Genomic DNA, 15178 nt, shown 5'->3' with positions numbered 1-15178 from the left:
GCTTTCAGAAAGTTTGAATGATTGAAAAAGGAGGTTTACAGTAACTTGTATAACCTTAACTAAAGCAGTTGCTACATGACCTTGCTACAGTACTGCAGAGGTTCTTCCATGCATGCCTAGATCTTGTTGACACTAGATTTTTTGCCAGTATAACTACTCTGGCAAATCCTCGTAGTGGAAACATGGCTTATACTGGCAAGAGTTCCCTGCATGAAATAAGCTATATAGGCAAAAGGATTTTTTTGCTGGTATAAGCGCATCTACGCTAGGGCTTTTGCCCGCATAGCAATGTTGGTTAAGTTGTGATTTTTTCACACTCCTAACCAACACAGCTGTGGTGGTAAACCTTTTATGCATAGACCAGACCCTAGTCTCCTCTGGTTACCAGAGATACCCCTAGTGCTTTCCAACAAGTATTATTGTAAAAGTTGATGTCGTTCCTCTCTGCTTCAATGAAACTATTAGTCTCAGGTTGGTTGGAGGCTAGTCATTTTGGAACTATTACAGTTATACATCCATCAAAAAAAATAAAAAATCAGAAAGTGACAGGTAGGAAACATGCATGAAAGTTACATATTGGAATACTTGGCAGTCAAACTTAAATGAAAGAGTGAGCTGTTTCAGAATTGGCTAGAGACTGGTTCTAATTTTACCCAAACCGGTTTCTCTAGCTTGTTTGTTCCTTGTTTCACCTTTGGTCCCTTTCAAGGCTTGTTCAACTTTTTTAAAATGTTTATGATTGAAGTGTCTCCTGCTGCCTTTTATAATCCATGCTGTAGCATTATACCTTTTAGGTATTTTATGAAGTCCCACATACTGTGACTACAGTGACCCTTTTCTTACAACTTCTGCTATTGTCTTAGCAATGATTCAGCTCCACCAGTGGGAGCTCCTGTGCAGAAAAGATATCAGGTAGGATGGGCACTGAGGGGACACAACTTGTGCACACCCACACTGCTCAAAACAAGCTTAAACAATACAGTGGTAAAAAAGTTAGTTGCTGCTGGCACCTACTCTATGCTAGTGCTTCCATTATTGTGCAGGACAGAAGCTCTCTTTTCTGTATTAGGACAGTACTGAGCACACTTTTGCTGTTACTGCAATCTAAATAATGATTTGACACTTGTAATTTTATTCCTTATATTTCATTTGGGCTTAAGGGGGAAATAATGGTATATCATGAAAATTAAAAGCCAATTTTTACAAAACAAAATGAAAATAAATGATGAAAAGAAGCCTGGAAATTAAAGACATATCTTAGAATAAGTTGTTGATATTGCATTTATGTATATAAGTCATTCACTCATGCAGTTTTACAATTAATATGTAGACAGGCTTGCTAATGTATTACTTTAATCAGTTACTTAACACTATAACTCTAAAGTAGTAATTCAGTTTCAGAGGGGGGAAAAAAACATAATACTATCAATTGTCTGTCTTGGCAAACCTATTACTTTCCATATTAAGGACTGACAATATTATGACAGTTGGTATGAACACAGCCAATCTCATGGTACACCACACACCATGCATCAAGGACTAAAGCCAATAAGGGATGTTTCATAAGAAAGTAATCAGTAATATGCTTAACTGATTCGATCTTTCAACCAATATAATTGGTTTTACAAAGTTAAAATATCTTAAAATAATGAACGAAATAACATAGGCATAGAAATAATCTCAGTGATTCTAATATACATTTATGTACAGTTTAAGGACCTGATCCTTCGAACATCTATGCACATAAAATTTACTAACATTCAGCAGGATTACTGACATGAAGTCATTCATGTGCATGCTAGCACAATCAGACCCTAAAATATTCCCATAATTTAAATACTTCAAAAGTAAACACTTTTAAATGACATGGCTAAACCAGAAAAAATGGATTTTTTTTCTTCTTTTTTTGCTGCACCAATTTTGCAGAGCAATTTTTTCCAAAAAGTTTGCAAACTGAGGAACATCTTTTACTATATGTAGGGGTAAATGATATTTGAACAGGCAAGGACAGGAACCCAGTATCAGAGACTGTAAAACAGTGTATATCCTGCTTTAATATTGGAGCAACCAACCAGAAATACCAACTTCATAACTTCTATTTTAAGTATAAAATACATTTTGAAATTTTTATTCCTATACTGTGATGGGGGCAGAAAGACAGGGGAATAAACATCACAAAACTGAGTCTTACACACATGTATCTGTTACTGGCTGCTTTTTATTTGGTTGCATGCTTCAAGGTTTTACTGTTGTTATAGAAAGCATGAAATAATCTAGGACTAATCTATCTGAGGGACTATGTTACCCTACATGCCTTATTGAAAATAGGAATGGCAGAGATGAAACAGTTGGCCATCCATGGCATTGTCTCAAAAGAGAAAGGATGAGGCCTTTGCTTCAGAGAGCCCATGATCCTTGAATGCTCTTCCTCAACAATACGCAGCAGACTACATAGGTGGCAAGACTCAGGATATTTGCTTCCTTTTTAATTTCATAGGTTTTGGAGCTGACAGTTTTCTTCTCCACGTTTGGGGCTGAGTTGTGCAGTGTTGGAGGAGCAGGGCTGGGCTCCTTTGTATTTGGGGTTGGGCTGGGTGCAGTTACTGGTTTTGAATGTGCTAACTTTTCTATTTAGTAGCTGCTTTTGGTTTAAAATAATTTTTGTTAGATGCCAGAAGCCTCCAGTATGGGGTACCACAGATGTAAGAAAGTATTACTCTATTTTCCTTCCCAAGTTTAACATCTTATTAGTCATAAGCCGTGACATTGTACTTTGTTGATTTTGGTCTCTGAGAATTACATTTTTTTAAATAGTTATTTTGCTGATGTTAAAAGCATTGAAGCAAGACGGAAAATGGTTTATGGACTCCAACACTAAACTCCCATAATACTTAGCCAAATGATTATCATGGAGAACATGGCACCCAACATGGACAGGACTAAAAACCTTGTGAATTTATTTTCTGACACACAAGTGGACTATTAACTTGGTAGACAAGGGGGAAGAAACGTATCTCCTCTCTTTGTCCTAAGTGCATGCTGTTCACATTGAATTACAGAAGCAAAGACAAGATCAAATGGTCTTCATTCAAGTACTGTAGCTGATGATGAGTCATTGACAAGGTTCTGAAATAACACACTGGTATTAAGGGGAGCCCAGGCACCCTTTAAAGTAGTAGTACCCCCAACCATTCTTCCACACCCCCCTAAGTTTGGGAACCACTGCTTTAAAAACTATTCATAACTTCTGTGAATGCAGGCTAGTTCAAGCCACAAGTTCCCTTTCAAGAAACAAAAGTAAATCATGACCCGAAAGTCAACATTCCATGAATGTGTATATAGCATTATGCTTGCCGTAATCATTTGCCAGAGTTCCTTAAAGGGATAAAATGTATAACCATCTCAGAAAACTTAACAGTAATTCTATTTTAACATTAACAAAAAAGACTGTTATAATTGTTATATTTACAGTATATACATATTTACATACTTTTGTTAAATACTAGAGTTGCAGAAAAAAATTGCTGTACAGAATGGTTTTTCTGCATTTAAATGCCCCTTATGGCGTTTTTTTTTCTGTGAAAAATGAACAGTCCTTTCATGCTCCTTTGTTGACTAGATACAGTCTACATTCCGTAGGCCACCATCCACAATCAAAGCACCAAATCTAAAGTGAAAGAAACATTTTATTCTTAGCTGATTAAAATTGATTTAATACACAATAAATTAACCCTTACTCTAGAATAAAATTAAAATGTGTTTCTTTTTTGAGTTCATTTAACTATAACTTAATTATGTTCTTTCGCCCCTCTTGCCACACCCCAACACACATTTATTTCTTAAAATAGTAAATAGTATTCTTGGAGACACATGAAGAGTGTGCAACAGGATACTACATGATCTAAGCATAAGACTGAGAACCAGGAACAAGTGAGTTCTTGGCCCACTGCTACCATTGACTCACTAATTCACTAGGAAGCCTTAGGCAGATCATAACACCTGTGTAGCACTATCTACACTAGGAAATGGACCCATTACTAATAGCTGCCATCTGCAATGGATACCCCATAACCAGTGAATGAAAATTATTTGACTGCTAGCATAGACAGAACAGAATCATTTTCGGTGCCATTAAAGAAAGCATTGTTTCAACATGGTTGAGAACAGGGGTTCTCAAACTGGGGGTAGGGACCCCTCAGGGGGTTGCAAGGTCATTACATGGGGGGTCACGAGCTGTCAAGCTCCACCCTAAACCCCGCTTGCCTCCAGCATTTATAATGGTGTTAAATATATAAAACAGTATGTTTAACTTATTAGGGGGGTCGCATTCAGAGGCTTGTGATGTGAAAGGAGTCACCAGTAAAAAAAAAAAAAGTTTTAGACGCACTGTTATAGAAAGTATGAGTGACTTTTTTTCTCAGTCCTATTTCATTACAGCTAATGCTAAAACTGCAGAATGACTAATACAGATTGGTATCATTCCATAGTTATTAATCTTAAAGTGATATCTGAAAATTAAAAAAGTTTAGATAAGAGCCTGTGGATCACTGCAAGAAATACTGTGTAAATCCAGCATTCCCCACTCTGAGCAACAGTTATTTTCGTTAAGAGGCCCTAGGTAATTTCAGCTCTCTTGGTGCTTTTACCTGCATCACAAATTGACTTCCACAGTAATGGAACAAATAGCATTGTTTTCAAATAAAGACAAAAACTGTTGCCAAATCAGCTTGAAACATGTCTCAGAGCAACAATTTGGAAACAAGTATCTATACTGCAGTTGTCCAAGAGATAAAATTTCCCATTTTCTTGGTCACTGGATCCATTAACTTCCATACCAACTTATAACACCCCCCAGCAAAACGTAAAAATTACTATTTGCCTTTCTAAAATGTGGTTATTCTCAGCTAGTTCTTTAACAACACCTTCCATTTCCTCCTTCAGTTTCTTCATACTGTATAATAAAAAGCAAAAGAAAGGCCTTCAGTGATTATAAACAGTTTTATCCATTGCATGCCAGTTTTAATGTTACATTCATTATGAAATAAATGTGTCAAAATATTTCTCTAATAATAAAATTGGAAGAAAAAATATTCTGAAGATGCCCAAACATTAGAGTGACTCATCACAATGAAGTTTCCAGTAACTTGCAATCGTGTACAAAATAAAGGAGAAGCATATTAGGTTGGCTTGAGAACAAAATCTGACAAAAGTGATCAATGGAAACAGTGAATGGTATGATTTTTCCCTCATGCCCATAAGTACACTAGCATTCAGAAATACCAGTTTGTTTTTGTAACAGACAGAAAATGCCCGACCTTTATGCAGTAGCCACTTAACTGCTTTAAAAATGAAACGGCAAGTTAAGTCAACAATAAAAAACACACATTTTCTCTAATTCCTCTATAGAAACCATGTGAAAGTATTACAATTATCCATCTAATTCTTACCCAAGAGTCATTTCCACTAAAGTGTTTGAGCTTGGATAGACTGGATTCATTGTATGTTTGATCCCAGTGGAAGCTGCAAACGTTTTCTGTCGCAGAGCTTCTTGTAACTGCAATAAATAAATAAGGTAAGTAAGTAACATGATCACAGGCCAACAAACTGCCATGTGCATTTCAATGTCCACTTTCAAATCCCTCCTTGAAATATTCCCCTACCAAAGCCATGACAATGGTTAGGCAGCTGTGTGTGGCCTATCATGCTGAGTAGTATTGTCTCATTGTGCTCTCCCCTGTCTGTCTGTTGTATTCTCTCATCTTACACTTTTGTAAGCTCTCTGGAACAGAGACAATCCCTGTTGTATGTTTGTCCAGTGCCTAGCATAAAAGGGATCTGATCCATGACTGGGGCCCCTAGGCACAAGTAACATTATTAATAAATATAGTAATTACCCTGCTCCTCTCAGACTTTTGCTCAGGGAGATCAGCTGGATTTTCCCCCTTTTTTTACACTTGTGTTTTTTTAAAAGTCATTTTGTTGTACTAAAATATGTTTATTTGCCCTCAGACTTCTTTCTGTATTTGGGGACACTGTATAATGAAGACTAATACATATAATGAAGACTAATACATATAATGTTTGACACATCTTTAATGAATGGTTAGATTCTGCAGAAAAAAGCAAGATATACACTTTCATGCCTCTGATTTTTCCCCAGGAACCTGGTTTTGAACTGATTCTGGTGGCTCTGAATAGATTTGCACTCCAAATGGCAACTGTCAGAATGCTAAAAAAAAAATTCAATAATTCCTGCCTCATGGCAGAGATTTTAACAGTTTCTTCCAATTTTATATTGTTCCTAAAGTATGGTTTTACTCTGAAGAATGACTGTAGAAATGGAATTGCGGGGTTTCATTGTCTTGTTCTTCAGGCACAAGACTGGGACACAAGAATCCTAGTTTAACTCTGCCACAGAGTGAGAGAGACCTTAAGCAAGTCTCTGTGCCTCAATTCCCTATCTACAAAATGGGGATAATACTTCTCAACCTCAGAAGAGGGTTATGAAGATAAATTCATTAATGTTCAGGATGCTCAGATATTATGGTGATGGGAGCCACATAGAAAAGCTTGATATGGAATCACTGAAAAACATCTAAAGTTGCTCAGGTTTTTTTTAAACTGCTGATCATGTAAACTCAGTCGGACTCTGAATCAGGTGGAGTTCTATCCAGCTCACACATCACCAGCAATACAGCTTCTACGGGCCAAACTATTACATCTGTGCAGCCCTATTACTGTCAATAGGTTTGCATAGGTGTAAGTGGAACTTGGTAAACTATCCTGTTGTTGTTGTTGATGATGATGATGATGATGATGATGATGATGATGATGAGGGAAATGGAATAGAATCCTTTGCTCACTCAGTCTAAAAACTGGACATAATTTAGGACCAGTATACCTCATTTATATAGTCCTGGTATTTGGCTACCTCTTCTTCAATATCAAAACACTGGCTGGTGAGCGTCAGTAACTGTTTCCTTAAATGAAGCATCTTTCTGGAAGCAAAAAAAAATTATTTTAAAAAGGCAATCAGCAAAATCATGGTGCTGTCACAATGTTGAACTCTAATGAATCAGTCTCTTGCCTCATCCAGTCCTCTGCCTTGTCCAAAAATGTCTCATACTTGCTGACACATTCATCTTTGAACAGAGATATGGCTTTTGTGGCATGTAAATTCAGCTTCTGCCTGCAATACAGAAATAATCAACAGAATATTGTTATATCACTTGCAGGACTTCATTCCCCAAATTATTTTTTTAAAGCTTTGAGGCATACGAGGTATATATGAAGATTTAAAATGTCTTAAAAAAAATACTTTATCCAACTTATTTTGTGTGCTACTATAATGTGTTTATACTGGATGAACTGCCAGGTTATATTTCAAAATTAATTTCCAAGATGTTCCAATTTCAAATGTCCCATTTGAGGCAAAAATTTGGCTAGTTTTAACTATTATTTACAAAGTGTTGTGACAAAGCTCTGTCCTTGTCTCAGTGGGTCCCACGTTTCCTGGCGGATTTCACTAGCCTCAGAGGCTCACTGTGACCCTCCATGTAGCCCTTCTCTCTCTAGAGGCAAGGGTCACAGCCTACTGAGCCATTTTCATCATAAGCCAGTAAGGGAGGTGAGGAGAAGCTACCCTCCCTTGCACAGTCTCTGTTGTCTCCCAGTCTCAGAGATTAATCAGGAGGCAAAGAGGGAGCCCGGGCCCACCCTCTACTCCAGGCTCCAGCCCAGGGACCCTAATAGTATCAGCTATGGTAGCTGATTTTTTAGAAACAGGATGCATACAATTCCCTGGGCCACTTCTCCACAGCAGCCCCCACTTCCTCAAGATCCACTTCACCCTTACCTCAGGGCCTCCTTCCTTGTGCCAGATATGGTTTGTACTGCTCAGTCTCTCCAACAGCACAACTTCCTCCTACAGCTCCTGACACACACGTACCTCACTGACTAACTGGGAGGCTTTTAGCTAGTTCCAGCCAGCCCCTGATTGGCTTCAGGTGTCCTAATCAACCACTATCTCCACTGCTTTCTAGAAGGATCTTAATTGGCCCCAGGTGTCTTGATTAACCTGGAGCAACTGCCATTTGGTTACCATAGTACCAGGGATTTGTTTAGCCTGGGGCTAACATACCTGTTCCTCACTACTTTACTATAGCCATCTGGCCTTGCCCCGTCACACTATGCACTCATACTACTTTTTCCATTTGAAATTTGAAACCTTGATTATATTTAAGGAAAGGAAATGATGGATAGAAAGGACAGAGGAGCTTCTTATTATAATTAATTATTTGTATTACCATAGTGCCTAGCAGCATCAGTCATGGACCATGACTCCACTGTGCTAGGCACTGTACTAACAGAACAAAAACACAGACTCATACCGTAATAAGCTTACAGTCTAAGCATAAGACAAGAGGTGGATACAGATGGGCAAAGAAGGAGGACACAGTCAGACAATATTGGTCAGCTTGATAGGCAGTGGTCTCAGCACTAACCATGCTTGTGTGTGTGAACTAGGAAGTGGAATCATGGGATGTGAAATTTTGAAAGACTGCAACTCCATGTCAGCTTTTAGGCTTTTACTGAATAAAGTCTTGAATGATGGCTAGTTGGTACTCTTACCTGTATGGTTTATATATGGACAAAGTACCTGATTTCTCATTAATCTCACACAACTGTCATCCACCCAGGAAGCAGCTGAAATGAACACTGCTCACTTGCCTACCCAGTGATAAAGTGCTACAATTAAGACTGGAGTGGCCAGCCAGTAATTCTGCTGCCACCAAAAAGACCAAAGATCTAGGAGCTGAGTTCTCAGACCACCAGCACTGAAGTCACTGCAGTCGCAGAACAGAAAGCAATACTTTATGCCATCCTCTAGCAATTTCTTTTTGGGAGTGTATGGAGTAAAATGAGATGTGCTCAGGATCCCAAGTGACACTTGGAGACTCCAAAGGGAAAACACTGGAGCTCCACTGGTAATAGCAAAGGCAGAACACTTTAGGGAAAGACATTCCTTAAAAGTAGTAAATTGGAAAGGAGGCAGGAATTACAAAATGTCTACTTTTATACAAGGTATTTTACATAAACATGCACTCAGACATATATATGCCCTCAGACAAAGACCAAGTGATTAACATCCACATTTCAAGGTATACAAAGTTACCCCATCTCTAGGAAGCAGATAATTATGATTGATAAATATGCATAAAATCTCTCATCATGCTTGACAGAAATTAAAAGAAAGAAAGTTGCTGTTCGAAAGAGCTTATAATCTATATCAAACAAAGAGGAACCAGCAGGAAAGGTAACCGCCAAAGATTTGTCAGGGACCTTAGCACAAGTGATATTTTTTTAAATGTAATTTTAACACTTACTTGTCAAATTTGTGGATTTGTTCCTCATTATAAGGAAGTCCTAGTATCAGAGGAAATCAAAGATATTACTGATTTAATTCTATTAATTTAGCCATCATCCTACAGAATTGTTTGTTTCCTGTCTGGGTAAGTGTTAGGTAGCAAGCATGGACATTTAGTTTTTTCTATGCAGATGTTTAAATTTATAAAACCAAAATTGTGGTTCACTTATTCCCTCAGATTCTTTTCCTAACTGTTGCCTACAGAGCACTGAGGACATATTCACTGTTGTTGGCCATCTCTCCCCATCACAATTAAAAATATCTGAACAGACTTAAGGCTGACTTGTCCTTTATACTTTTAATTATTCTTAATGTATACTAAAAATAAAATTACTTACTACGTTCTGCTTTGTCTTTCTTGAACTGATAATAAATATCTGTGATAGAACTCAGCAATACTTGTAGCTTTTCTGGACTAGAAGGGGGTGAGGGTGGGTGGAAACAAAAGGTTAATTATAATGAACGTAGGTCAGTCCAGAAATCATAATATGTTCAAGCAATGAATATGAAGTTGTCACTTACTTTCTGTCTCTGGGATGTGTGCCTTCCTGATTTGCCCAGGTATCACTCAGCAATCCACCAGGAGACAGTTTATTTTCAGTGTCCTGAAGACTGGTCTCTATTGTTCCCCGAGAGCTAGAAAGCTGCTTAAGAACAACAGTTTCACCACTACCATTGCCAAAAATCACAAGTTATCTTGCACTTGAGATGGGATTCAGTGCATTTTCACTTTATTATAGTTATAATAAATAATAATAATAATAATACCACCACCACCACCACCTAGTCCTCACTTGACTAATTGTCTCCAACCATAGGAATATGCCTAGACAACTGATGAAGTATTTAGCAGCTCAAATGTTCACTTTAAGAACATACAAAACATGGCATTATTAGGAAAAGTGTCTTCTTTGGAATTAATATTTCTGCTAACATTTATTTTCTCAATAAATAGGTGAAAGAGAGAGACAAAGAGAAGATACTATCTTCATGCTTTTTCTCCTATGCTGCCCAATCCTGGAACTTCCTCCCTGCTTCAGTGCATCAAACTCTTTCTCCATGAAGCCTCCTAACACCAACCTTCAACCATATAAATGCTGCAACCAACCCATTATAAAAGACAAGAAAAATAAAGTAAGATAGTCTTCCTCTAGATCTCCCAATGCATTTTGTGTTGTTTATTCACACTGTTAACGCTACAGAAACAATACTGCTTGAAGATAGCAAGCTGGCTTTTGTTTTGGCTTGCATATCAAAAAACTAAACTGAATTCTTATTGCATGATCTTTATTTTGTTGAGGTGCAATCCAGAAAGAACTCAGACTGACTTTCAGATTCCAGGTTGAGCATAGCTGGCAGCTAAATATTCACACACACACACACACACACACTTTTATATATATATTCGTTCATAAGCCGATTTTTTTTAGTAAAAAAGGGAAGCATCAGAGAAGGGGGTTGGCTTATGAACAGGTAGGACACAGCCCCTCCCCCCAACAGAGGGAGCAAGGAGAGGCAGCATAACCAGCAGAGCCAGAAGGGAAGAGGAAGGGCCAGAGTCTCTCTGCTTCTGGCCACGCTGCTCTCCCCCCAGCCTCCAAAGCAGCTGCAGCTCCAGGGCTGGTAGGGTGTGGCTGCGCCGCCAGTGCCTGCCGGAGCACAATGCAGCCATGCTGCCCGGTCTGGCCCGCCGGAGTAGGCTGCAGCTGTGCTGCCCAGCCTGCCGGAGCAGCTCCAGCCAGGCCAGAGACATCCTCCCCTGGGCCGCCCCAGCTAAGGTGGGAAGGGATGGGATGGGGAGAGTGGGGGGGTACCAGGCTAGGGGTGCGGTCATGTGGTGGGTGGTCACAGGGGTTATTCACCTGACCCCCAGCTTTCCCCTCCCCCAAAATTTCCCCATCAGTTGCTGTCCCAGCCCATCAGGGTAAGCAGCTGGCGGGCCAGGACACTTGGGGGAGGGACAGCTCAGTGGTTTGAGTATTGGCCTGCTAAACCCAGGGTTGTGAGTTCAGTCCTTGAGGGGGCCATTTAGGGATCTGGGGCAAAAATCTGTCTGGGAATTGGTCCTGCTTTGAACTGGGGGTTGGACTAGATGACCTCCTGAGGTCCCTTCCAACCCTGATATTCCATGATTCTACTTAGGTTTGCCTCCCTGCCTGCAGACACTCAAGGTAAACAAACCGTCTCGGGCAACCAGCGGCTTATCCTGATGGCCCAGGAGCTGAAGTTTGCCGACCCCTGAATTATAGGGTCTGCTTATGAATGGGTCATAAAAAATTTCCATTTTTACTTATCCATCTTGGGGGCGGTCAGCTTATAAATGAACCGGCTTATGATCGAGTACGTACGTATGTACGTACACACACACACACACACACACACACACACACACACACACACTTTTAAACAGAGGAGTTCTGAAGTCACTGAGAAACATCAAACATGGAACTCCACAATGTCATAAAAAATAACTTTCTAACCACATGACCTACCTAAAAAAACAAAACAACACCACCACCTTTCCATGATATTTGCCCAGGTGAATGTATTATGTGCCTACCATTTTACTTTAATATTCTCTGTTTCTGCAATTTGCTAATAAAATCAGTTTTTATTTCATGACAACTGGGTTCAGGAGACCAATAGTGGCAGAGAATCAACAAAGAGCCCATCAGAGACACCATCAATATATCACCCTGAGTATGAGATTCTTGGCATGGCAGATATGTAATCGCCATCCTCAAGATGAGCCACAAGGGGAAGATAGTGTGGGCACAGGGACAGCTAAAATCTGGTAGGGCACTAGATAGGATTATATGCCATACTAGCTCTTTCTGTGAGAAGCTCAAACCTTCACTTTCTCTACATCCCACAAGAATATTCCTGGTCTGTTTTGTATCTGACAATTAAAACTATTCTATAGTTCTTCATTCTCCTATTTACATAGCCTATTGAAGAGGAACAACTTTGCTATACTACTATCCTGGGACAAATATTAAATTCTCCATTATTTAATATTTTTAAATTTCCTTTTCTAATTTAAAACTCTGCAGATTTCAAAGGACATGGTAGTGATACGATTCATACACATTTTACGAAGTATGTGAAGAACTTTGGGATCCTTCCAAATGAAATGCAAAATAAGCACATTTAGATTTTTTTAAAGCTTTGTGCTAAGATTATTTTTCTGAGTGTCTGATAACTGGAATGACTCCTTCAGTGGACACATTGCTCTTTCCACTAGAATGTGCGTGGGAGAGGTTTTGGGGTGCCGGATCTGGGCAGAGGTCACCTCGGGCAGCTCCCTGCAAGCAGCAACATGTCCCTGCTGCTCCTAGGCGGAGGCACGGCCAGGCGGCTCTGTGCGCTGCCTCCACCTGCAGGCGCTGCCCCCGCAACTCTGATTGGCCGCAGTCCCCAGCCAATGGGAGCTGCGGAGCCAGCGCTCAGGGTGGGGCAGGGGCAGCGCATGGAACCCCCATGGTTGTTCCTCTGCCTAGGAGCGTTGACCGCAGAGCTGCTTGGCCGCACCTCCACCTAGGAACAGCAGGGGCGACTTCCCGCAAGTGGCGCTATGTCCCTGTTGCTCCTAGGCAGAGTTGCGGCCAAGCAGCTCTGCGGTCAATGCTCCTAGGCAGAGGAACAACCACAGGGGTTCCATGCGCTGCCCCTGCCCCACCATGAGCGCTGGCTCCGCTGCTCCCATTGGCTGGGGACTGCGGCCAATCGGAGTTGTGGGGATGGCGCCTGCAGGTGGAGGCAGCGTGCAGAGCCACCTGGCCGTGCCTCTGCCTAGGAGCAGCAGGGACATGGCACCACTTGTGGGGAGTCGCCTGTGGTGAACACCACTCAGATCCGACACTCTGAAAGCCCCAACCCCCCTTCCTGAGCCCCCTCCCACACCCAAACTCTCTCCTAGAGCCCACGCCCTATACCCACTCCTGAAATGCCGGTTTATAGAGCTTTCCGGTTGGTAAAGTGTCAGATAACACAGCTTTTACTGTATTTTTCTTTAGAAAATAACCGCATCACAATTTTTGTATGCTAAGAAACTCTCAGAAGAAGAGGAAAGCTGCTAAGAAAATCTAGAGGTTTTCCTTTGTAGAAAGCATCTTTCAAAACTGCACCTTTGGACTTTAATGCAGATACACTCAATATTTTGAGGAGAACTTCTTATTACAATATTAGACACTTACAAGCAATAGTTTAGTATGTATCTCTGAAATTTCATCCATTTCTGTTTCCAAGTGGATCTGCATCAGATTCTTGTATCTGTCAATAAAAATGTAATTCAGTTAAAAACATGACTGCTGTTCATACTTTTGTATTAAATAAACAAAGAACATGTTTTGGAGATCATTTTGTTCCCAGAACTGAAAAAAAGAAGTTAATACAATTGTCTACCCTGTCCTAACAAAAGTTAGAAAGTTAAAAAAAAATCCACCAAAATTATGTTTAACTTTGAGAACCAATCAATTTAAAAGCTTCCCTAAACAACAAACAAAACATTAGTTCAGTAACAGACTCTTGCCCCTTCATTCCATATTTTCACTGAACCGTAAAAAAGTTTTAAACTACTTGCATTCCTAGCATTCCTGCTTTTCACTCATTACTTGTATTCTATAGAAGGCTGAAATGTCTGATATAATCACTTCAATCTATTTTTGAAATGTACCCCTTAAAAATAGTCAAACACATCAAGCACCAGTTCTCCGACGACTATGGAAACATCTTGGAAAACCTGGGTTATAACCAAATATTATACGTAGGGCTGGTAGCACTGCCTATTAAGGTTACCCAACCACTTCCCATTATAAGACCCTGTTTTCAATTGCTTATAGCTTTGCTAAACTTTAACCCTTTGGGCTGAAATTTTTAATGCCAGGTGATTGCCTCAGACTGAATTTTTTCAGAAAGATTCAGCCAAAATGATTCTGCTGTGTCCAAGAACGAGGATAGGAAAAAACACATTGTTTGCCTGTGTTAAAAAATTCTGGTGAGGTTTTTTTTGGGGGGGGGGGGGGGGGGAGCACTTGCATCACCATACTTTGGAGCTGAGGATTTGAAATTTGGCATTGAGGTGGCCTTTGTATCAGGGATATGCCTTTTGCTTCCCCTGTGAAAATCTGCTCAAATTTGACCAAGTTATAAGCCTTTGAAAAATTGTAGTTTTCATTTGCTCAGTAAAGCAGCAAATGTGATTTGTAGCTCATATAGACATACCCACCCTACCTGTACTCTAGTTAGCTTGCTAAAAAGAGAACTGAGGATGCCATAGTGCAGGTTTCAGTGTAGGCTGCACAAACCTACCCAGTCCCACTGGGTACATACTCACTTGTGCAGCCGTGCTGTGGCGTCCTCACTTCTATTTTTAGCGAGCTAGCTAGAGTACAGCAAGCATGGGTCCGTCTACATTAGCTACAAATCATACCTGCAGCTGCAGTGTATACAAACCCTTAGAGTTTAACAGCTAAAATCTCCAAACATTCTGTCCACACTGAGCTTGCTCCAGCTCGGGGCTGAGCAGTACTTTTCCTGAAGTTACAGCTCTGGTTGCTGTGCTCCGCGGAGGGACCAGACACTAGACATAAAAACAGGAAGACTGTCTCTCCCATTCTCAAAATGCACCCCCTACTGGGTCCAGTCAGTGTGGTAGAGGAAGTTGCCTGATTTGAATACAGAGAGTACAAGAGGCAGCCCAGCAATAGGAGTAAAGATGGGACAAGGAATCTGGGGATGCAGACTGGGACT

The 15178-nt window shown here is 40.3% G+C and overlaps 1 protein-coding gene across 2 annotated transcripts in view; it reads right to left on the bottom strand.

The window, feature by feature from the left end:
- Positions 1–303: 303 nt before the first annotated feature.
- TBK1 (TANK binding kinase 1) overlaps positions 304–15178 on the bottom strand; it is a 49249-nt gene continuing 34374 nt past the window's right edge. The window contains exons 13-21 of one of the 2 annotated variants that reach the window (XM_026648776.2): positions 13624–13699; positions 9950–10074; positions 9766–9842; positions 9387–9426; positions 7088–7189; positions 6902–6998; positions 5448–5554; positions 4880–4951; positions 304–3667 (exon numbers count right to left, since the gene is read on the bottom strand). In XM_026648776.2, the coding sequence (XP_026504561.1) occupies positions 3616–3667; positions 4880–4951; positions 5448–5554; positions 6902–6998; positions 7088–7189; positions 9387–9426; positions 9766–9842; positions 9950–10074; positions 13624–13699 (748 nt within the window). In that variant the 3' untranslated portion in view covers positions 304–3615. The remainder of the gene's footprint in view (positions 3668–4879; positions 4952–5447; positions 5555–6901; positions 6999–7087; positions 7190–9386; positions 9427–9765; positions 9843–9949; positions 10075–13623; positions 13700–15178) is intronic. The other variant, XM_026648777.2, reaches the window with a different exon arrangement.

Source organism: Terrapene carolina, unplaced genomic scaffold, assembly GCF_002925995.2.
Source record: "Terrapene carolina triunguis isolate 2854851 unplaced genomic scaffold, T_m_triunguis-2.0 Scaffold68, whole genome shotgun sequence".
In the NCBI taxonomy this organism is placed as follows: Eukaryota; Metazoa; Chordata; order Testudines; family Emydidae; genus Terrapene; species Terrapene triunguis.
The sequence above is the reverse complement of the archived record's forward strand: the minus strand, read 5'-3'. Positions and strand labels throughout refer to the sequence as shown.